General features: G+C 42.1%; 1 protein-coding gene across 2 annotated transcripts in view; it reads right to left on the reverse strand.

The window, feature by feature from the left end:
* Window positions 1-246: 246 nt before the first annotated feature.
* Window positions 247-24640, reverse strand: part of LOC106651255 (mucin-19) — a 67263-nt gene continuing 42869 nt past the window's right edge. For both annotated transcript variants that reach the window (XM_023459070.1, XM_014369695.2), the window contains exons 3-9: window positions 8705-8958; window positions 7631-7828; window positions 7151-7479; window positions 5096-6026; window positions 4314-4866; window positions 3678-4005; window positions 247-3595 (exon numbers count right to left, since the gene is read on the reverse strand). In XM_023459070.1, coding sequence (XP_023314838.1) covers window positions 3143-3595; window positions 3678-4005; window positions 4314-4866; window positions 5096-6026; window positions 7151-7479; window positions 7631-7828; window positions 8705-8958 — 3046 coding nt within the window. In that variant the 3' untranslated portion in view covers window positions 247-3142. The remainder of the gene's footprint in view (window positions 3596-3677; window positions 4006-4313; window positions 4867-5095; window positions 6027-7150; window positions 7480-7630; window positions 7829-8704; window positions 8959-24640) is intronic.

Raw genomic sequence — 24640 nt, forward strand, 5'->3', positions numbered from 1 at the left:
TTTGTATTACGCTCTCTAATTAAACCCATTCGTGATTATGTATCTTTGTCTTTTCTTCCGAAACATTGATATATATTAATTTAATAATTATTTTTTCACTCTTACAGTCAGTTAACACTTCGCACCAGACATTAATTTTATTAATTTAAATTTTCATTTCTTAACTCACATAAACATTTTCTTTTGTGTATAATAATATATAATTTAATATACTTGTTTTTTTTCATTAACGTTGATTGTTTGTATTCTTTTTTTACATTAATTATAGGTTTGAGTTTGTTCAAAGTATTTTTGTAAGATTGTCTGATAAACGGCTTCACAATGACATATTTTTGTATGTATCACTCGCGCATTAATTTCACAGATGTTTTTTCAGTTTTATATTCATGTAAGCTATAAATTTTTCTTGTAGTACATAGGTTTTATTGTATCTTAACTTGAGTCTCAGTAAAAACGAATAAACAGTAACGCATATGATAACATTAACTTAAAATCCGCCAAAATACCGAAGAAGCAAAAATTAGGCCATAAATTTTTATTCTTAGCGAACGATACGAGCTACGAATAATTTTAACTTTCGTATTGCAAAGAAAAGAAATTATATTTTGTTTCATTACGAAAATTGTCATTACCCAGCACGCAATTATATTATTATTAAAACTTGTAAATGGCACAACTCGAAAACAGTCGAGCTTGAGCAGTCGACGAGTCGATTTGGCTTTGACCGTAACAGTACACTCGAAGTCGCAATAAAAAAGTTTCCTCGCATGTAATTTAAAAATTGGTCGCATATATATTATTTATTACTATATTAATGTAGTTCGTACAACATGGCATATTGGCTGATGTGTTTTTTTAATTGATATTTTTTCACGTTATAATTTTCTATCTATTTACGTTCAATGGCAATGCCGCACATTATTGTTTTAAGCTATATGTTCACAATATTTAATTATCTTGCGCTCGTAGCAGCGCACAATAATCGTTTATACGTATATTTATAATAATGTACCGAATGAAGGTATGTGTGTGTGTTATGTGTATTTGTTAATGTATTTACCGGTATTACTTTTGGGATATTTCGGACCCAAAAACAATTTGTTATTTTTTCATTAAAGCTCTATATTTCATTGAAATTTATTGTACGTAAATATTGTATGCGTTCATTAATTTTCTAAGGCTATTGATTAATTAAGTCTAAACATCGCATATTTCCCACTGTTATTGTTACGTTTATTTTCCGCTATTCTAAAAAAATGTTTGTCAAATATTGTTTTTTTTTCTATCTTTCAACAAAACAAGGACCGTATATCGAAGGATTTTTCGTACGCCACACGAGAAACGGAAACGGCACGCAAAAAGTTCCGAAAGAATCACGGAAAATCTGCTCATATATTGTCAAAGTCAAGCTCAATTGTAATTGAGAATCATGTACGCGCTTACGGATCTAAAATTCAGTCACTCGGTCTCTCGCAACAACTGCGCACACGTGTACCTACTAGACGCGGGAAACTCATTAGATAATTTTCTGGCTCGCGACACTCGTGTTTCAGGCACACTCATTCGCCAAACTTTTGCTCTGCCACGTGCGGAAAAACGAGATTAAAACGAGGAACCCGGGCCGACGAGCAAAGTATAATGATGCGCGTTGCACCCATATATAAATTAACGAGTTGGGCAGAGAGAAGTTTGAATTTTTGTTTGTCGCAACATTCAACCATTTCACTTTTGTTGTCTTTCGACGGGCTTTAGAGCCTCCTACATGCTAAGTTTTATACTTAAATAATGCGCGTATATGTGAATAGTCGCGAGGCGCGGCTACTCCGCTCCACGTCGCTTAATAGACTATATATTAATATGAATCAACGCGAACAATATCGCAGCCTCTGCCACCTGCGTTGGGTATGCGAATTTAACGCCGTGACAGTAAACGCGTCTCTAGTCTATATAACGGTAATATAAAGCCTCTGAACGCCGCATTTAAAACCATAAACATGAGGTCGCATGGTATGAGCTGCTGCTGCTGCTGCTTCGCGACTTATGCGCGTATGTATATTATATTTTTATATATTTTTAGCCGCGGCAACTGCTGCACATCATCAACGCGCGATACGACACATAACGCACACAATATTATGCACAAAATCAACCATATATTATACGCGATATTTTTCATCGATTCGTACTCGCGACTCCGTGCGCACAACGGCTTTCTCTCTCTCTGTATTTCTGCTCTCGCACGCGTTTATTGTACGAAATGCTTTTAACGATATCATACGAGCTCAATGTTTTATAAATCATCTCGCTTGCGAATTCGAAGCGCGAAATCGATCATCGTATATTCACACATATACAAGTATATACAATTTCTTGACCCACGTGTAATGTACACGAGATCTTTCGCATCCCCCCACCTCCGAGTATTAACATCTACCGACGATTTTTCTTTACAAAGCACAATTTATTTACATAGTAGTGGTGAATAAATAAAGTAATTTATACACAGCTTCAAATCTACCGATATTTTATTTATGAGAGAGCTCATTTTTACTCTGAAGCCACGTGGAGTTCAATTGACGCGTCTTTTGGCAATACAACCAGTATTGATTTTATTAGAGAATAGTTTTTTTGTTTGTTTACGTTTGTTTCATTGACGATAATTCAATAACTTTTTTTTCTTCATAATATACGCTTTCAACAACATGAATACATCTTTAACATCAACTTATTAGCCACGTACGAGGACACGGTGATTTTTTTTATATAATTTGCGAATCTTGCGATTTTAAATATCCCGAAAGAAATTCGTCCATTATTTTCGTTTTTTTTTGTTGTTTTTTTTTTCTTTCATTGATATTTTGTACAAAATATTCGTTTAAAAAAGCTCGTTCCTCTGTTTGTAAAAGAAAAACGACACGGTCTAAGAAGAAATGATAAGATCCGTTTGATCATTCAGCTATCACCGCGATATCCATAGTTGATTTTCATCTATTCTGTTTTTGTTTTTTTTACAATATAATTACGTAATGGAAGGTGAAAAAGTACAAAGGGAGATTGTCACGGGTGACGAAGAGTATTCGCGCATGTACGTATGAATTGTATACTTCGATAAAAATAGCCCGCGCCGCCAGGTCGTCGTCGTTCAAGTGAGGTGCAGATCGCCCTTGAGTATTCGGGTGAACGTCTTCTTGAACTGCTGATTGGCCAGAGCGTAGCAAAACGGATTCATCGGGCTGTTGGCGTAGCAAAGAAAGTACGAAAACATGAAGAGGTGCTCGTTCGTGCAGGGTGGATTGGCGCAGAAGCCCTCGACCAGGGCCAGTATGTGGTAGGGCGTCCAGCAGGCCACGAAGCAGCCGAGAATGAACGATATCGTGCGGAAGGCCTTGCGGGCGCGATTCTCGGTGCGCGACTTTTGCCGGCCCTGGCTCGGATCGCTCTTCTGCGTCGTGACCTTGAGCCTCTTGCCCAGCGCCTTGACGAGGTCGCGACGAGATCCGCCGCCACCGCCCCCGCCGTCCGACCGATCGCTCGACTCCGCCTCGAACTTGCTCGACTGCTTCTTCGAGTCTTGCCGCTGGCTCTGCTTTTCCGTCTGGCACAAAAAGCGACGATAATCGATTAGACCGTGTCTCGAAGCGAATTCGACTTGATATTATCGCAAAGCTGCGTCTTACCTGGGCCGAAGTTGGCGGCTCGACGACGGTAGTGGCCGACGTGCTCGGCAGTAGGCCGCTCGACGACGAGGTGGCCGCCACTGCGCTCGTGGGCGTCCTCGGGCTCGGCTGCAGGTCGCTCATGCTGACCGATGACTCGAGGCCCACCGAGACCGGCACGATGCTCGTCACCGGCTGCTTCTTCGGGGCGTCCTCGGGCCGGACGCTCACCGCCGTGTTGAGCTTGCTCACGACGATGGGTGACGTCTGCGACGCTACGTTCGTCTGGTGAGTTATGAATACTCGCGGCGGGTGCGTTTGGCTCGACGCATTTGCTGTCGTTATACCGCTGAAAAGTCAACGAATTGCATTGCAACTGTGCTTTGACGTATACAATTATTTTGACTTTACCACTTGTGGATTTTCAAACAGAAATACTCGCCATCTAGTGGTGAGAACTTAAAGTGATATTATCGTATTTAAAATGGTTTAAAAATCATTTAAATTTTTTGAAATAATCATTTGTCATTTATACGTCATTTAAATTTTACTGTGTTATAAGTGTAACATTATTCTTATTGTAAACTTTTTTTATTCATTAGTCTATATCATTAATAATTCCAAATTTCTACCAGTGGCATAAAAAGAAATAAATACCCAGCAGAGGCCTGTTGAGCCGTGGCTCTGATCAAGGCGGCTTGTAGCAAGCTCGTGTTGAGGTTGGGCGCCTGATGGCCCGCGGCGACGTGCACCGGCGAAGAGGGCGTCGTCGAGAGAGGATTCGCCAGGCTGCAGGAGAAGGACGACGGTGGACTCTCGTAGGAGGGACTCGGCACGATGACCGAGCTCTCGTCCATGAAGCGCAGATCGGCCCCGTCCATGCCCTGCATTATGTCGTAGGTGGCCAGCTGACCCTCGGCCGTCACGTAGACGCTGCGCTGCTGCTGATGTCGGGCGCTGTCGACGCTCATCAGCGACGACGTGGTGGACGAGGTGTTCTGCTCGGACAGGGCCGGACTGCCCCGGAACTCCGACGGCGGTGGGATGATGCACGAGCTCGTCGACGGCGTCGAGTCCTTGGCTCCCTGCTGAGCTTGAGGTTGCTGCTGCTGCTGAGCTTGAGGCTGAGCTTGCGACTGGGTCTGCTGATCTTTCTTGGTCGCGTCGGCCGAGCGCACCGACGTCTCCGGCGTCAACGTCAGGCTACTCCCTGAATGAATATCGATTATCAAAATCCTATTTATAGGCGTGCGGCGTGCGCTACATCGACAGCGAGCTACATCGTCGTATACATGTATGCACAACGAGGAGTTTATCGGTTTTCGTGTAAAAATAACTCGTGCCCGACGCGCTCGCGACGTACACGTTATGAGCTCGAGTCGATCCGCATACACACACGTGCAAATAATTGTAAGCGCGGCTCCGACAAATCGACTCACCCCGGCTGGACTTTTCAATCTCCTGATTGCTGCTATCCACGCGATGACTGTGGGCCTCCTGGATCTTTGGCAGTGTCGAGTGCGCCGCGTTGGCATGAGCGGCGGCTGCGGCAGCCGTGAGACTGGCTCTGGGGGGCACGGGCGGCGGCTCGTTGTTGCGCTTATTATGGCCGATGGCGGCCGTGCCGCAGGCGGCGACCAGCGCGGTTATCGGCAAATTGACGTTGCCCTCGCCGCCGGCTTTGCCACCACCGCCACCGATAGGCATCATAGTGCCGTTGAGACGCGCCGCGCCCGGCGCGAAGGCGTGCATCGCCCCCGATTGCACCATTAGACCCGCTATCGACGACCTCTTGCGCAGACTGTTGAGGTCCTGCTGGTGCGAGCTCGCCTGGGGAGGATTCAGGGCCGTTATGCTCTCGTCGTCCGAGTCGAAGGCCGGACTGCTCGAGCGCTCGGACTTCTCGGCCTCGCCGGAGCCAGGCTCCAGCTGACTCTTGCCGAGGCTCTTGCCCGGACTCTTGTGCGGATCGATCAGTCGGCTGCGCTCGTTCACGTCGCCGGCGCTGCTGCTGGCCTCCTTGGATACCGCGGCCTGTGCCGCTGCCGCCGCTGTTGCGGCGGCCGACTCTTGACCCGTACTCGTGGCGCCCGTCGTGCCTCCTCCGGCTCCGCTGCTCGGCACCTTGGGCTTGTCCTGGCTCAGCAGAGTGCTCTGGGTCTTGGACATGCCGATGCCGGCCGCCCGACCCGCCATCCCCGACATGGCCCCGGCCGAGAGCGCCACCATCGACTGCATCTTACGCTGCTTGGCCTCGCTCTTTTTCTGCATGTCGTAGGCGGTCTTGTAGATACCACCGTAGAGCACGAACAGCACTATCAGGGTCGTCCAGTAGTAGCCGATAATCAGCGCCGTGTTGAACACCGGATCCTGCGTGATAACATGCAAGCCAATATAGGGATCAAGCCAAGGGGCGCACAAAAAACAAACGTTAAGCCTTATAGTAATTAGAAGCTGTTCAAACAACCCTGCAGAAATTTGCATCGCTTATCGATACGGCCGTATCAGGCGTGCGCGCAAAGCAGAGACGTTATAAATTAGCTGAGTCAGGTGTGCGTGAAGCTGCGAGAAAAATTTCGCCCGAGCGTAATGCAAGCTCTTTTTTTTTACTCCGGAGATACGATCGCATACGTGCGCTGCTTTGAGATTACATTTTTATTTTATCTGCGATATGTGCACAGCGAGTGCGTACGAGCTCCATATACATACATGAGTGGTAACGAAAACTTGATTCGATAAGCTGCTTCGTCGTGTGGTGCGTAAGAAAAAAAATCCCCTGGCATGGATCATTAAGTAAGGAGACAGATTTCCCTTGCAATTTGTTTCACGATATATTTGTTAACCAAAAACACCGCAGGCATGTACGAACAAAACGGTCTGATCTTCTATCGACAATCTTGCAAGTAAATTCAAATTGCTGATCTTACATTGTACATGAAAATATTACATTATATGCTAATCAGATATTTTTTGTCCACTTGCGCATTTTCAATACTCCATCTGTTGATAAAATTAAAAAACTCACAAAAATAAATGACCCCATTAATCAAGAAAAATCTTGTCACATTACTTAAGGAGATATGAAATATTGATCCTTTAATTTCCTTTAAAAAAATAACTCATCTTAAAAATAAATTCTGATAGGACAGTTTTTAAAAGTGAAACTTGAACAAAAGTTTGAAAAAAAAAATTTATAATTTTTTTGAAAAATTCATTTAATAAAATATACTTTTTACGTACCACTTACAAAGATATTTATAACCGTATGAATTATGAAAACATAAACTTTAGGGTTTCTCTTACTTTTCGAGTTTGGCACTTTCGAGCGCGGGTCAATCTCAGTACCCTAGCTAGCTTTCCAAAAAACGTCTCATAATAAATTCCCCATCAAAATTAAAAAATTAAAAACAAAAAGAAAAGGGAAATTCTCATAAACGTGCGATTACGCAAGGTCCAGCTTGCAGCTGGTGAAGCTTTCAGGGTACATAACATACCTTGAGGAACTGCACGGCGCACTGTCCGGGCGCCAGGTCCCGATAACCGACAAAGTGCTCCCAGCCGAAGATGCTGATGAAGAAGAGCAGCGCCGGTATGATCCAGGTGATGGTGACCATGTAGATGACGCGATTCTTGGTTCGCCAGCTACGGTACTTGGCGGCGATCTTGACGGAGCAGAAGCGGTCGATGGTGATGAGCAGCACTGTGTACTGCGAGACCAGGCAGACCGTGTAATCCACCGACAGCCATAGGTCGCAGAGCAGCGGCCCCAGATCCCAGTAGCCCTTCAGCACGTACACCGTGTAGAACGGCATCGAGAGCATACCTGCACACCCACACCCACACATATACATAAACATCGATTGTGGTACTGTTACCTTGTGAGCTGATCAGAATTTATACATGGGAATCGAACAGAGTCAGAGAGAGAAAGAGAGAGAAAAAAAAGATCGTGTTCAATATACGTGTTCACTGACCGATGAGCATATCGGTGGCGGCCAGCGAGGCGATGAAGTAATTACTCGGCTGCCTGATGGTGCGGTCAACGATGAAGGCCAGCAGGACGAGGATGTTGCCGCCGACGGTCAATACTATGCAAATCCCTAAGGCCAGCGCTATGAGTATCGTCTGCCACAGCTCGAACGGCGGCAGTACCGGCGTTAAAAACTCCTCACCTGCGAAAGTAAGTAACAAAATGTTCAACTCCGTGTGCACTCCATGTATACTATACATACATCCTCTCGTGAGGGCCGTGTACGCGTCACTCGACTTTGGCGAACGATCGTATTTTACCGACTGCACGACGAGAGACGTGTACCCAGGGTCGAGGGAAAGAGATGTAAAATTTTACTCGTGAAAAATAAAAGTTACGTCGCGAGCGTAGACTATAATGACTGTGCAGTTCCACGTGACCTTTCGTTTATGCGCGTACGATTGATATTTTGAAATTTGCCCGAGCGCACAGCTGTAACAGTGGATGCATATAATGAGCCGTACGACCACTATGGTCAAATAAGCAATGAAAACTATTTTGAATTTAGCCGACCGTAACTCGGAGCGAGCGCAAAATTCGTATGGCATTATACGTATTGTACATGAATTTGAATTTTTTCCCATTACTTTTATATTCAGTTACATTATTTCCGGTGAACGAGCAGCACGGGGAAAAGAGATCAAATGATTTTTTTCGTGCGCGAAATTCGAATGATAAAGTTGTAAAAAAAAGGAAAATAAGACGGGGAACGTACGCACACGCGCACGTACACTGGTAGTAAAAAATGATCGAATTAAAACTTGGGATCATTTTCGACTCGCGCGCGCGCGCGCAGTTGAAAGCAACGAAAGTCACACGGGCCGGGCACGCGCGCGTGTATGCAACTTCGTTTCGCGAGCGTCAAAAGTTTCGAAAGTGCAATTAAACTTTATAATTCAATTGATCGATCGATTGCAATTCGGCGGCGGCGGCGGCACTGTACCGAAAAAGGCGGGGGGGCGCACACTACACATGTATGCATGCATGCACGAAACGATACACAAGACAAACAACGAACCAATCTGGCTGGCGTTCGACAGCGACGTCGACAGGAGTGTCGTGACGTTGCCGGCGCTGCTCGCGTTGAAGCCGACCTGAAAGTCGGCCGGAAAGATAGGCTCATCCTCGTCGTCGTTGATGGCGGCGACTTCGTTGCTCCAAGTGTTGGGCGACGAGCGGCTCCTTTCGATGCAGTCCATTAGTGCCTTGTCGATGACGTAACGGCAGAGTTTCTCCAACTGCTGAGGCAGTTGCTGCTGCTTCTCCAATTTCCTGCTCAAGGGGAAAGAAAACGGAAGACGAAGACTCGTTTATTATTCGCTCATCGCACAGTTTCTTTTTCTTTTTTTCCTACTTCTTTTTTTTTTCATTTATTTCCCATCTTTCCAGCTTCTATTTTTATATCTCTCTATCTCCTGCTCGAGCTATATTATAATTGCCCAGAAGAAGTTTTTCACAATTCAGTTTTCTTGTTTTCCTTTCTACCGTATTGTCTCTTTGAGGGTATGTATATATGAAAGGGGGGGAGAGAGAGAGGGAAAAACTTTTATCATGCTTCGATGACACTGCAACTAGTCTAAAATCGGCATTAATTGCGGCTCTGTGAAAATATGATTATGGCAGTGAGAGAAAAAAAAACAAAAGAAATTACAAATTAACGGCTAAAGTGGGAAATTATTCCCCGTTAAACTTCATGAACGAATAAGATTTCGCGCAAAAGGCAAGTCGAGCGCATCGTCGTTAAATTCCTCAACAAAGTTTCAACCTGAAAACGACCTCCTCCCAAAATGTTGGGAAACTTACGAAAATATATATGCATTACTACGATTCGAATGAGGTAAAGGGGCATAAGTTTTCACGTGCAAACAAGGGAATGATCTTCGTTTAAAATATCAAGCTCGCGAAAGACGCACGAGAGAAACGCGGGGGGCAGAGCCGGGCGTAAAGCAGGTTCTCTGTCAACTTGTGCACACACACACGCGCACTTACACAAAAAGTAGTTTAGTCCAGAGAAAAAAAGCGAGCTGGCCTAAGCAAAGTCAAAGAACGCGAGGTTGAATGCACGAGCCCAGCCATGAATGCGCGCCGTCGAAAGAGCCAGAGAAAGATAGAGAGGGAGAGAGATCGACGACCAGTGGCTCGAGCTTTAAAAGCTCGCCAGTTGTATGAGAGGGATTTTAATAATTCAAAACGTCGATTGCGCGCGCGGCGTCGTGTGCAGTACCTCGCGCGCGGCCCCGCAGACTCGCAATAATCTCGGGCAAGGGTTGAAACTCATCCGCAAGAGCTCCGAGGTCATAAAACAAAAAAAAAAAAAAAGGGGAAAAAAAAGAAGAGTGTACGCGCGCCGAGAGCTCGAGACACACATTTCTACTTACGCGCTAGAATCCTTTTGTGGGTCCTTTTTTTCGAGAGCAGTAGCGCAGGCATGATTGCACGCGTGTTTTCCGCTACTCGTGCCGCTACTATATACGGCAAACATGCCCCTGCACGCGCGTGCCGCGGCTCTTTGTGTTTATCTAATCCTTTGCATACCATTTTTTTTCCCCCCAACATTTTCCCGAGCGAGCCGTATACGCTTATACCGTATAATAATGCTTACCAAAAGCTTACGCCGGATATTGCTCGCCAATATTTCGAGATTAATTTTGCGCAAAGTGCGCGCGCGCAAGCTGCGGATGTTATTATAAATTACACACTCGCCGATTTCATACTGTTGAATGCCACCTCGCCGACTGACGAGTAAATATTCATGGAGTTATTAAATACCAGCACAAATTTGTATGTAAACGTCAGTATGTGTACGCCACAACTCCGCTTCGAATCGTACTTTGCCGCGTATATACGTACGATCTGCATAAATGACCCAACTGCGCAAAAACAGAAATCGAACGTTACTCACCCACATAGCATGAAAGCTTCCCGTGAAATCTTTCAACAAAGCTTCCCATGAAAGATTCCAGAAAGTTTTCAGAAAGTTTTTTTTTTAGCTTCCCAGAAGCATACTGGAAAAGCTTTTATGAAATCTTTTCGGAAGTTTCCTGAAAGGTTGCAATAAAGATTTCATAAAATGTTTTTTTGAAGGTTTCATTAAAACGTTCGGGAAGCTTCCCTAATCCTTCTAGGTATGCTTCCATGAAACCATTCTAGAAGCATCAATAAAAGCTTGAAGGAAGCTTTACGGAAATTTACGAAAAAATTTCAGGGTGCTTTCCAGAAAGTTTTCATGGAATCTTTCTAAAAGTTTCCTGAGAGGTTACAAAAAATGTTTCTCAAATTACTTTTTTGAAAGTTTCATTTAAAATTTCAGGAAGCTTCCCTAATTTTTCCAGGGATGCTTCTATGAAACTATTCTAGAAGATTCAATAAAAGCTTGAAGAAAGCTTTTCAGACACTTTTAAGGAACTTTCAGAAGACTTTCCAGAAATATTCCATGGAAGCTTCTTGAAAGTTTTCTGAAAGATTGCGAGAATGGTTTCATGGAGTCATAAGTAAACGTTTCATCGAAGCTTTCAGGAAACTTTCTTAGAAGTTTCTATGAAAGTTTCCTGAAAGGTTATTTCGAAAGTTTCAGTGAAACTTTCGAAAAGCTTCCTACATACTTTCGAACAAGTTTTTAGGTTCATGAATCGCCAACAGGTGGCGTATACATAAATTTATCGAACTCCCAAGTGGGTAACAGGAAATTTTTATACAAGTACTAGCTCCTTGACTGCGAATTTTTAACTTTCGAAGTCTTCATGAAGATTTTTCAAAGTTCTTTTGACGAATACTCAGTTATTCGAGGAGGTGTTCATCTCCGAACTTTAAGATAAATTAATTTTCTCATTTTTTTTAAATTACGATGAGCTTATCATGTAAACAATCACATGACTTTGCAGTGAGTTTACCCAAATAAGTGTCTGTAACCTTGCCAAGAAAGATTTATAAATACATTTTGAGGACCTTTCCAACGACTTTCAAGAAAGGTCTCTGGAAGTTTTCATGAAATCACTGAAGAATCTTTCATGAAAGTTTTCTGAAACTATTTTGTCGCGGACATTTTCAGCTTTCCGAAAGCTTTCTGTGGAAGCTTCCAAAAAACTTACGAGAATTCGTTCAGGAAACTTTCAAAAAAGCTCTCTGGAAGTTTCCATGACATCTCTCAGGAAACTTTCAAGTAAGTTTTCTGAGACTATTTTGTCGCGGACATTTTAAACTTCTTGAAAGCTTCCATGAACGCTTCCTGGAAGATTACCAAACTTTCTTGTAAAGCTTCCGAAATGCTTTCAACAAACTTTCATGCTATGTGGGCAATAATCATAAAGGTGGAAAAGCTTGAACGACTCAAGTTTTCCAAATGAATCATTTAGTCGGAGTTTTCGATACGGAATAACAAATCGAGCGCTGAATAATAAGCCGCAACTCTTTCCCCAACTGCGAAAAAGCTTTATTATTCATACCGATGAGCTGAGTTATTTATCGTAATAATTCAAGAAAGACAAGCCGCTTTTGTGTTTGTACAATCGTGGAACGTTCCGCGGGCATTAAATTCATGGAGAAAAACTTGGGCAATACTTTAATAGTTAAAAAAGTTTAATCAATAATGCGCCAGTTTCTGACCATTTGAATTATTTCAGTGTAGGCATATTGTACGCGTATTTTACCTTTTTGTCGATGCGAACATATATCTCTATTCGTAAAAAGTTTTCTACGATGCTGTTTAACAGTAGTAGCAGCTGCTGCTGCAAAAAAGACCGTGGCATCTATTGTTTATTCGATGCCTGCTAGCATTTCACAGCGCGCAAAAAAGTAGATCAAGCCTCGGCGCATCTTTGCACCATCGCAGATCTCTCTCTCTCTCTCTCTCTTAGTCGGGAGTTGAAGTGAACATTTCTTTTCAAGTACGAAATCATCGCGTAGTGCGATTCTTAGCTTTGCTCCGCGATGCGCAAAATACAATGGAAAATATGGAAGAAAAAATTTTCATATACCCACTGTAAAGTATCGCTCGCCTCTCTTGTAACGAATAAAAATACGAAATAATTTAATGGACAAGTTTCAGTTCAGGCCTGTGTGTGAAACTACTTGAAAATTGGAGTCCTGTTTGCATTGGATTTTAGCTCTCGGTCGCTGAGTTAACTTGAAAATTTTCGATATAAAAACTTACTGCGCAAACGAAATAGTTTTGATTCAGTTGAACGATAGCCTTCTTTTTTACCGTAAAAAATTTGCCGACGATACATGCGGAGCGTAAAAATTATATAATTAATTTAACCGTTTGCATGCTTCATTTTGTTACTGCTCGGATTTTGATTTTTTAAATTCACATCGCGGTGAACCAAGACATTGTTCTGCTCTCCCTTGAAAACTCTAAAATATTTCAATCATTTCAACATTAATGCACTAGCTCTGAAGCCTATAGCAATAGTGGCGGCGGCGGCGGCGGCGTTGGCGCTTACAGTAATAAAAGATAATGTAAGGCACAGAAAGAACTCAGCCAAGCCTGCATTGGCACACAAAGACACAGATGAGTCGAAGACGAACTTTTGCACTGCACCTACGACCCAGCATCTATATTTCAGTTCCGCGAAAAACCTCAAAAGAACTGCGCCTCTGTCTCGCATAATGAGCTGAAACCCTGCAGATATATGCGCGTATTTAAATAATGATAAAGAGAGAATGAAGAGAGGAACTTGCCTGATAGATTTCGACTATCAAAGCTTGGGCGAACGTGTGTGTCTGTGTGTATGTGTGTATTCACCTATTGAGAAATAAACACAAATATCAACGCCAAAAGACAAGACAATAGTTTGAAAATATTTATATGCACTCGTGAGTAAAGAGAATAAAAAAAAACCGAAAGATTTTTGGTCTCGATGATGCAAACATGAAAAAGATCTACAATATGAAAAAGACCAAAGAGAAGAGAAAGCAGCAGGCAGTATTACCAAAAAAAGACAAATAATAAAAATAGGGCCAAAGAGAGAGAAGGGAAGAGAAAGAGAGGCAGAGCAACAAGTATCTTTTCTCCCTCATAGTCTCTCCGTCTCTGTTTCGCCCACGACTGGATAGACTTTTCACAATGCTCATTCTCGCTCGAAAAGCTCTATATATGCCTGCCGCGCTGATACGTATATGTATATAGCTTAACTGTTGCGCCAACCGTGGGCTATCTTGTGCGCTCGTTTTCATGCTCCTCTCTTGCGCGAGCAGAAATATATAGAAATTTATATACGTTTGTAAGCGACCGAAACAGCGTCCGAATTTTTCGACTACTTTTTTAATTAAATTTTAAGAGTAGATTGTTCGGAAAACAATTCCAAGCTCACGAGTACACGGCACAGCCGCACACATACGTTTTCAACGCAATGTACTCGTAAATATTTTTACTTACCCGTGAGAGAAAGAGAGAGAGGCAAACAGAGAAAAGCGGCTGCGAGTTGCGCAAGTCTATCCAAGTAGCCCTTTATAAACATTTGAAAAGAAAGCTTTTTCCAAGAGTCGTGTGTATACGTTTGTGTAACTGTATTATATCTATTCCTTTCGATGCACTCGAAAAACTAAAAGTTTTGAGGTTGAAGTACTACGCAGAGTAGTTGGTATGTTTGGTACGAGTGAAGTTATTAAGCACGAAATCATTTTGGTAAACGTAAAATGCTACCTATCTGTAGATACTATCCCAAGCAGCAGAGAAATTGGGCGGAGTGTACATCCGAGACCAAGTTGTATTTGTCAAATTCTTAAATGGATTTTGTCACGAATCATAAAAAATTTCATGCCAAAGTTAGATTGTGTAGATGTTAGATTTTGTACATTTATTTTGACTTCACCACTAGCGGATTTTCAAACAAAGGTACTCGCCATCTAGTGGCGTAGTTTGAAAATAATGTTAATGTACTCAAAGTGGTTTAAAATGCTCTAAATTTCTTGAAACAATAGAACTATAATTTTCAGTTCGTTTAAAATACATTTAAATATTTGTAAAACTATTGTAGTAGAAAAATCGCCAAAAACAAGCCAATAAATGATTACGTATTTTTAAACATTTTTTGGTCATTTAGTGATAATTAATGGTGAACAATTCTACAAGTGATTTTCAAAATAAAAATCGAAATTAGTCAAGCAAATATTTTTGAATTTAAAATGTTTTTTTATTTACGAACTCGATAACTTCAACAGTGATAAAAAGCTGTTGACAAGCGTTACCAAAGGTGTCATGTTACACCTTTACAAATCTACATAAAATAACGAAAACATCAATAGCAAATCGTACAATACCCGCGAAAACCAGATTCAGCGAGTCAACGCGTTCGAGATAATACCCGTTTTTTATGGATTTGCATGCACACGCAGTGGAACAAAAAGGTTTGGCTGAAAATCGGGTTATACATGATAAAATAACTGAAATAAATGAAAAGCTCGGTACGTAGCTATGTACATGGCTTTCATCGAATTCATTTATTATCTCGCCCCTCGCACGAATTAAGTACACATAAGTATAATCACGGCAAAAGCTGCCAAGCAATTAATCACATGCCTGATGCTACCTACGTGTGTGTGTGTGTGTGTGTGTGTGTGTACATTGTGTATGTGTGTTTGAGTTTAGATACATGTGTGTATAAAATAATACACCTTAAAAGCTGCGAGACATCTTTAATCCTGCCTGCCGAGCTTGCAATGACGACGCCTCTGCGCTTCGAGCTTTTCCGATCCACTTGTCAGACAAACAGACGTACTTTTACTCGCAAACACGTTATACACAGAGCTAGCTACACGTATATATACAGACTCACATTGGGTGAGAGAGAGAGAGCCCAGAGAGCTGAATGGGCGTTACGCGCTTTGTTTGTTTCTCGCGCTCGGGCGCACGTACATGTGTGTACCCTACATACATACGAGGGCGCGCGCATGTAACCTATTTTGCACCTGCTCGTCGTGAGACTGCGGGTTCTACGACCCACATGGACTTGGCGAATAATGCTTAGAGGCCAATGGGCTTCAATATTAATGGAAAAGTCTCGGACGCGGTCGAAATTGCACCTGATGCCGGACCAAAGGCGATCGCTTCACTCAGCTTCTTTTACGCTTTTATCTGCTATATACACGCTGTGGCTGTATCATTAGGCCATCGACCGATTGATCGTTTATTTTCCTTGATATCATTTTGAGACCGTTTTCATTTACGCAACGAAAATAGTTATTCTAGTTCACCAATCGGAAGAAGTAAAAAAATGTGTACATAATATTCGGGTTCTTTTAAAAAATAACTTACAAAATCTTTCACCAGACAAGCTTACATTGAAAATATCACATATATTCGTACCGAAAAAAAAAGTAACAAAAGTAAACCAGTATCACGAAGATGAAAAATTTTTTTTTCGAATTTATGCGTGTCGTGCAAGCCGAAAAAAAAATGGAAATAAATGTCAGTAAATGGTGGCATTGTATTTTAGAAAGTGTCACACTGTCTAGAACTGTTATTATTTTTTAAATCGAGCTGAAAAATTTTATTTCAGAAACTAGGTAGATGGTACACCGCTTGTACGAAAAAAAATGCGCTCTTCTAACAAAACATCCGAGAGCGTTGGAATCAAAGCTCTGCGCTTGCCTGCATTGCGCAGCACGCGTAAATGTGTAAACACACAGACGCGTGCACACACGGCTCGCAACATTCTAAATTACACACGTACGGTATAATACAAATGCCGCATATTATAATATGACGAAGTTGGCGCGACGATGACAAGCAACTTCCAGGCAAGCTGCTGCTGCTGATGCTGATGCTGCAGCCGCGAAGTGGTGCGAAACTATTTCAGCTACTCCGTGCACGTATAGATATGTATTTGCTCGTGTGTACCAACGTGCCCGCATGCTGCAATGTACACATGCACACAAACAAGCCATAGAAACTACCTCAAGGAATTTCAATGCTAGAATTGTCGTTATGACTTGGCTAAGTAGTGCCACGCGTATAAGATGCTTTAATCGTTAATTTCTTACGAGCTTTCACGTGTTATGTGAGCTATCAATTAAATCGAATGGCATCTTTTGGACTTCTTGAACGTGGACTTTTTCAATCTCATCGGATACAAAACGCAAGAAATTCCATAAACTTTCAAGTCGTAAAAGCATCGATTTCAACGTAAACACGCGGAAGTAAAATCTTTGGACGTTGAATGACAAATGCAGCTTCGCTATAAATCCTACGCTGTAGGCTCGTCGACTGAGAGCGAGAGAGAAAAGAAAAGAAAGAAAGGCTGTGGCGAGCCTTTAGGGTCCCGCGCGCGCAATATGCATGCGCGCCACATACACACACGCATACATCTATATTGGACACGTTTTTTCCACGTGCCGCACGCTCAAGTTTGCGCGCCTGCCTTTCGCCACTGAATAAAGAAGAAAAAAAAATAAATAAAAAAATGCGCGCCTTCGCGTAGCCTCGAGGCCTATATACGCTATTGCACGCCCCCGCGCGCGCGCGCGCTCGCGCTACATTTCGGTTCTACGACATTTTCCCCAAGATGTGCGCGCCAGCGGATAAGGGAGCTTTTTCTTAAATTCGCATCGCAGAGCTTTTGCATATACGCCCCCGCCGCGCATATATGCACATATGCCCGCAGGCTAAAAATAAAAGATTTTCTTCCTTTTCTTTCGCTGCCTCTCTTTCTCTCGCTATACCTCTCTAACCGTATACGATGCGCGCTTGTGTTTTATTCTTCGAGCCTATACAGACGTACATTACACGCAAGAGAGAGATATGTATATCGCGAGGAAATAAATAAAATAAAAATAGGGAAAAAAGTATTAAATGAAAAGAAAAAATTATTATCGAAGAGCCGAGTAAGCTTACATGCACTGACATTACTCTTAGACATATATACGTATTTCTCGTAGGTACGCGTGTACTCTCGATTTATTTCGTAAATCGGATTTACAAGACATGCTCGGTGTGCTTGTGCACTTCTTTTCCCTCCGACATCTTGCCGAGGCTATAATAAGATCTTAAATCTCTTTCGCGAGATTCAGAAATACACTCGGGCGATAAGCGCGAACATCCGCAAGAATTTCACGTTTACTTACAATGTGCTGCATGCTATACACTCGTGTGCAGCTCGCATTCGACGATGATTGACTCGAATGAAATATCCACTCTCGCGAACCTCTTGCACGCGGGAATAGGGTTTTTTTTTCTTCACCGCCCGTCTCGAGAGTCTCGGTATCCGGATAATGTAGCTGTTGCGTTAACTGCCCGGCCGTTGAATCAATGCCGGTGTGATATTACACGGGCTAGGCGAGAAAATCGTATTTTCCTCGTGCGGCGACGGCGTTGCGCGTGCAAGGTCGAATTATGGCAGGGGCCTGGCGCACGTTGTACACTCGATATAGCTCGAGGGAATTAAATGCGTGAAGGGTACACGCTCGAGTGTAAAAGCTGAGCGCACGAAGAAGGAAAACTGTCGGCCGGAGGGATGGGACGCGACGCGCCTGATGATGCCCGACACCGGCAGCTCTGGCCTTCCCCCATCTCGAGGCAAATCCATTACGTCAACTACGGGGCAAGGAGGCCGAGGTGATTCCAGTCGTGATTATTTTCAAAGTGTCAGATTCAACACGTGTGCTCGTAAATTCTGATATATAGCAACGAGAGACGGCAGCTGCTATTGGTGTCTCGCGATCTTAAATCTAAAAAAATCAAGCTCATTCAATTGGCTCGCGTACGCGCAGAGTCGAGCTCAAGTATCCCATAACCGGGTCGTGCGCTCGCAGCAGCCGAGAATCGCTTTTGAATCCTGTAATGCCCATTAAGCTAGGCTATTGCGACGCGGCGGCGGCGGCGCTCACGCCAACGCGCGACGCAGCAACGATAATTATAATTAAGTTGTAATGAAGTTCCAGCCGAGAATATAAGAGCGAAAGAATAACAATCAAAAGGTATGTATAGCTATATACGCGGCCCGTATAGTCGGAGCCTCTGCACCTGTTACACGTCCGGAAAAAGAGAAGGCCATTCATTATTTTGTTGCGAACCTGTGCGCCGCAGCTGCCTACTTCATTTTTTAAATTTCTTGCGAGTTTAATTTTTTAATTTAAAACATGAACGCACCCGACTGCGTTGCGCACTCCGGGCGCAGCTTTTTTTCTCGCTCCTATATACCTTTAAAGGGAAATAAATATGTGCTCTCTTTTGTTTACCTTTTTTTGAATGAAATACTTTAATTTACGCTCGGTTGGTTGATTATATGCAATTCTTTTCCTTTTCTTTCTGCCCCCCTCCCCCTGCACTCCCGTTAAGCAAGAGCATCGAGAGTTTATAATTGAATCAAAGTCTTGAAAACATACGGTGGCGCGCACGCGAGTACCCCGTGTCGCACGTGGCTTCGTTAATCGCCGTTTAATTTGAATAATTCACCGCATTATAATCCCTTAAAAAGTTTTCAGCTCAAGTGCCCGCGCGCCGTTGGAAACTAATTCTCTCTGTTGCTCAAGCGCTAAGAGCAAGTGTATGTGCTGCACTCGTGTTATATCGGGTCACGTATAAACCTTGGCATCTCTCTCTCTCTCTCTCTCTCTCTCTCTCTCTCTCTCTCTCTCTCTCTCTCTCTCTCATGCACAGATGTAGTCTTTCGAGGCTCTCTTGCTGTCAGATCATCTTGATAGAAGTATGTACTTTAAACTGGTCAATTCCTTGACAATTATCATTGTCTAATTCCTATCGTTGCGAGCGAGCAGAAAAAAAAGAAAAAGAAAAAACACGATCGTTAATTCTACAGAGACACTATGAAAAACGATGGTGCCTGATTAACAGAGCGAGGCGCAGTCGTGGAAAAGTTGTTGCAGCTCGTATATATGTATACAGTCGGAGTTGGAAAATTTTATGAAAATTTCAAGCTGGCATCTACGCCATGTTTTAATATGTATTAAAGCTCCACTCGACAAAATAACTTTACATATTTATGGCTATACACAGTCGCAACAACTGCAGCAGTAGTAGCGGCAGCAGCAGCGGACTACTTTACACCGGGAGGAAGCTCGTTGCTTATGCGCAGACACACTCGACACTATTTTTCGCTAAAGATTTTTCACCATTTTTACGCATAATCTTTGAAAAGTCATCGATATCGTACGCTTATCGCTCGTTAAGAGCAGCGCTGCCTACACATCTGTATAATAATGCGATATTATATTAGCTCGCTCGCGCCACGTACGCTTCTATGTGCACTATAATCTACATAACGTTAAATAATAATAATATATATACACAGCGAGTATAATATGGCTAATGATAATGAAGCGCCATTGCGTGTGCATTAAAAGCGAGCTTAAATTATCAGGTCGCTATTATTATGTCAGCAACAGAAACATTTCGTGGCATGTATTAAAATCTAAAATAGTAGTACGAGCGACGGTTCGGTCAGACGCGCGCGCGCGCGTACCCTTAGGTTAAAAAAAATACCCATAAATCAGCCCCTCGAGAATATTAATTAGTATTTATCTAAGACGATCGAGTCTTTCGGGGGGAAAAAAGATAAATGGCAATAAAAACAAGCCTCGTCGCTACGTATATAGAGACGACGGCATCTGCGCAGCGATGCACGCAGCTGCGTACAAAAGCGCATGCCGAGACTTTGTGTCCAGGGTGTGTGTGCGTGTGCGAGTGAGCGCGCCTGGTTTGTGTCGCCTAAGGTAACGTCGCTTACGACCGGCAATTTGTGCCAATTAACGAGGAAGAGAGACAGAGAAAGAGGGATATAGAGTGCAACATTGACGCTACGTGCTACCGAGCGGGGGGCACGATCGCAGCTGCTGATGCTGCTCCGCTGGTGCCTTTGCCTCGCTCGTCGTCTCGGCCGTTGTCGTTATTCGCCCATGTGAGCAATTGAGCCATTAAATGCCTTTTCCTTTATGTGCGTGCCCCAGCGCGCATATGAGCGTACTACCTACTTTACGCGCGCGCGCCCAAGTCCTTAAAGTTCCTTATGTGCTTTGCGTAAACTTGCACAGTGCTCTCCCCCGTACGGCGTGCGCCGTTTTTCATCTTGACGCGCGCGTCAAACAGCCAACGTATTAATTATTCCCCTTGTTTCGTCCTACTTGCAATTTGCGTTTCGTTTGCTGATTAATTCGCAAAGCTAACGTTTATATATTTGTAAAATTAAATCACGACTGTGTTACACGGTACACGCATACCATTTTAATGAGATCAAGCCGCACATTGTGTGGGCGCAGAGTATATTTATCTTTTACATTCTCTGTCAACGATATGTTGTTTCATTTTCGGAAAATCGTTGGCTGCGCGCCTAACAAACGTTAACGTTCTGTATTTATGCGCTTACTTATTCATGCAGCAGCTCGCAAATATTATAGTAAATAAGCGCGTCATCGCTCAATTTCATCTGCGTAAACTCGCGCGCGCGTGACACACATATCCTCATATTTTTTTTGTCGACTACAGTGGGCTCGGCAAGCTAATATGATACAGCAGATGTTTATTTAAAACTCGATTAAAGCGCTTCAGAGACATTTTCTCGACATTTTTAGCGCAGCAGAATTATCAAAGGCTTAGGAGGGACGGTTCTGAGTTAATTTTATTTAGATAGCGGCGCACTCGACATTCGAATTGGCCACCGAAAATAATGATAAAAAGGGTTTCATGTATTATGCATCCGAGACCGAAATTTTGCAAGTGCCGCTTGGAATAACGATTGTGTGCTGTAATATGGAGAAAACTCGATATAGCTTTCCTCGCTTGATATCCAACGGTTACAAATGCATTACTGTGAAGTTTTAATCTTATATATATACGAATATATGTTGTATTTGTGGACCGAATGGGGCCACCGTGATTGAACCAAAAATGAAGATCAAACTTACTGATACAATTTCGAAACTCCTTGAGTGTTACAATAGTTCACAAAAACCTATTTTTCATACTTTTTAATAATCGTGATTAAAATTCCTATATTTAATATCTCTAAGCGACTCTTAAAATCTTCATTATTCATAAGGTTTTATGGATATTCACTTTTAATTTAATTTTTTTTAGCTCATTACAGTTGATGTGTTTCAGCACACGGCGATATAGCCGAGACACTTGAACGATCGAAAAAAAAAAATGAAAATAATAATCGAACGTAAATTCAAAATGGAATATTCACCGATGAGCGCGAGCACTCGACCTATAAATAATAGTAAAGAATAAAAGGTATTTTATACATTATACACTCATATAACAGACAAAAGAAAGTGCATCCTTATGTTAGCTCTTTCGAGTGTTAATACTTCAGTTGTAAACTGCCTCGTATAAAAGCTCGGAATAAAAAAAACATCAACAACAAAAACTGCTGCGAAGCTATTACCGAACCATGCAAAGGTATAGCGCGAAATGAAAAAAAAATCAATGACAAGAGTGTCAGTTTTGCACGTTGGAGGTGCTGCTGCAGTGCGTCTGTGGTAGTGCAGCATTTGAAAGGACGAGTTGCCGGCGCAAGCTCGATCGCGCGCACTCCTCGTCGGCGTAGTCGTCGTCGTCGTCTATGGAAGGCTTTGACTAGCGCAGGGAACATCTTTAATCAAGCACACACGAGAACGAGACGTCTCATGTGTATACGACAAAGAATATCATCGACTATATAGAGTTTGGGGGTAAAAATATCGAGCTTTTTTCTGTCCTTACACAACCAGCCAATTTTATTACGTATATCCTCTGAAACTATCATTTTTTTCTTCCTGCCCGATCGTGGCTTATATAACATTTTTTATCTTTAGCGATTTCCTTGTAAATTCCAGAAGACGCAATTTAGCAGGAAATGAAAAAAAGGCGAGAGGTTCGCGCGAGATTTTTTTCAATTTCTCTCGCTGCTCTTCTATATAAATCTGGATCTATAATATGTACTTGACGATTTGCGCGTACTGCAAAAAAAAAATGTGTACGATTTGTTGGAAATAGGCACTCAATGATAAGTATACGCGCGTGAAGTAGCTCGAGTCTCATAAATAACAGCTGCTGTCAAGCGACATTATAAGTCTATATATGTATAGGTGCAGGCATCGACCATATGCGAGAGTGCATTCAATGCGTCAGTATTGACTTTTATGTACAATCTTTTAAGGCACGCATACATACAGAGGAATGAATAAAAGCGAAAACAATAAAATTTGATGGTGATTATACCCCATCCTATTTTTGCTCCCTCTTTCTCCTACTTTCTCTTCTGCTTACCATTTGATACACTAGAGTTATAACGATTTTCAAGATTATGAAAAAGCGGCGCATCGCTTGCCGTTAATATATAATAATCCGCTCCTTCTCAAAATAATGACTGCGATGAGCTAGCTCGAAGGTTCGTTCGTGAATTGGCCGTGTATATGAGCAATTCCGGAATTTAGTTTCCAATTTTTCGACTAAAAACGGAAAAAAAATTTTTTCGTTGGACGCATACTATGAACATTGGGTATTGTTCTTGAAGGTCCTAAGAAGCTAAAAAAATGCGTGAACATGAAATTTAAAGATAGGTAATTTTTTTCTGGCTACTTTTGTGTTCTAAGGCCCGAAAAGTCATGTTTTCGCGTAAATACGAAAATTCACTCAATTTCTAAGTGGCTGAAAAAGTATTAAAACTCATTTAAAAAAAATGACTGACCACTCCATTCGATAGGAAATTTTCTTAGCTTCCCGATGGTGATATCAGATTTTTCGATACATTGCATATTCTCCGAGAAAATCATCACAAAACTTGCCAAGCTAAATATCTGGAAAAAATCAGTACGGAAAAATAGCTTTTTATGGTTTCTTTTTGATTTTTTCTGATGAAAATTGAATAATTCGGAAAATCTGATACTGCCATGAAAAAGCTGAGGAAAAATCCAATCGAAGCCATATCTTCATTTATTTTTTCCGTCGAATTATGAACGAGTTTTGATTGTAGCAAGCCGCGCAACGCTGAAAACTTCGCGATCACGATTAAAACAGTTCCGTAACAGAAAACAGCGAATACAGTAAAAGAAATTGGCTTGTATATCATTATAATTCGACGGAAAAAATAAATGAAAATATGGCTTCGATTGTATTTTTCATCCGATTTTTCGTAGTAGTATCAGATTTTTCGAAATATTCAATTTTCATGAGAAAAAATCAAAAATAAACCAAAAAGTTCACTTTTTTCGTACTGAATTTTTCGAGATATTTAGCTCGGCATATTTGGTGATGATTTTCTCGGTGAATATGCAATGTATCGAAAAATCTGAAATCACAACCGTAAAGCTGAGATAATTTCCTATCGAATGGAGTAGTCAGTCACTTTTTTTAAATGTGTTTTGATACTTTTTCAGCCACTTAGAAATTGAGTGAATTTTCGTATTTACGCGAAAACATGACTTTTCGGGCCCTAAAATACAAAAGTAGCCAGAAAAAATTAATTACCTATGCTTAAATTTCATGTTCACGCATTTCTTTAGCTTCCTTGGACCTTCAAGAACAATACCCAGGGTTCATAGTATGCGTCCAACGAAAAAAATTTTTTTCCGTTTTTAGTCAAAAAATTCGAAACTAAATTCCGGAATTGCTCATATAGCTAGTCTAGGATAGCGCGCCTATCTTATATCTTTCAAGATTTTCATTCACCTCGCGAGATTATATTCGCGCAGGATAAGAGCTGAAAAAGAGAAAAAATATGGACAGGAGGGAGCGAGGCTCGAGCGTAATGAAGAAAAAATAACGTTACTCTATTAAACTTGACTGGCTAACTTTTCTCAAAGGCGCAACTTCGTCGTCGACGTGATTTTTCCACCTTTCGAAATCCGAATGATTAGACATTTATGTAACGAGACTAGAGCGCAGGGAAAAAATGTATTCTGTCCAATCGCGACATTTCGATATGCGGAAGACACGCGGTGGAGCAAAACAACAACGATTCGACCGCGGCTCTGCACACAGCCGCAGAAACCATCAAACTAATGAAAAAAGTTTTTTTCT

This window comes from Trichogramma pretiosum, unplaced genomic scaffold (genome assembly GCF_000599845.2).
Source record: "Trichogramma pretiosum strain Unisexual culture from Peru unplaced genomic scaffold, Tpre_2.0 scaffold54, whole genome shotgun sequence".
Taxonomy (NCBI): domain Eukaryota; kingdom Metazoa; phylum Arthropoda; class Insecta; order Hymenoptera; family Trichogrammatidae; genus Trichogramma; species Trichogramma pretiosum.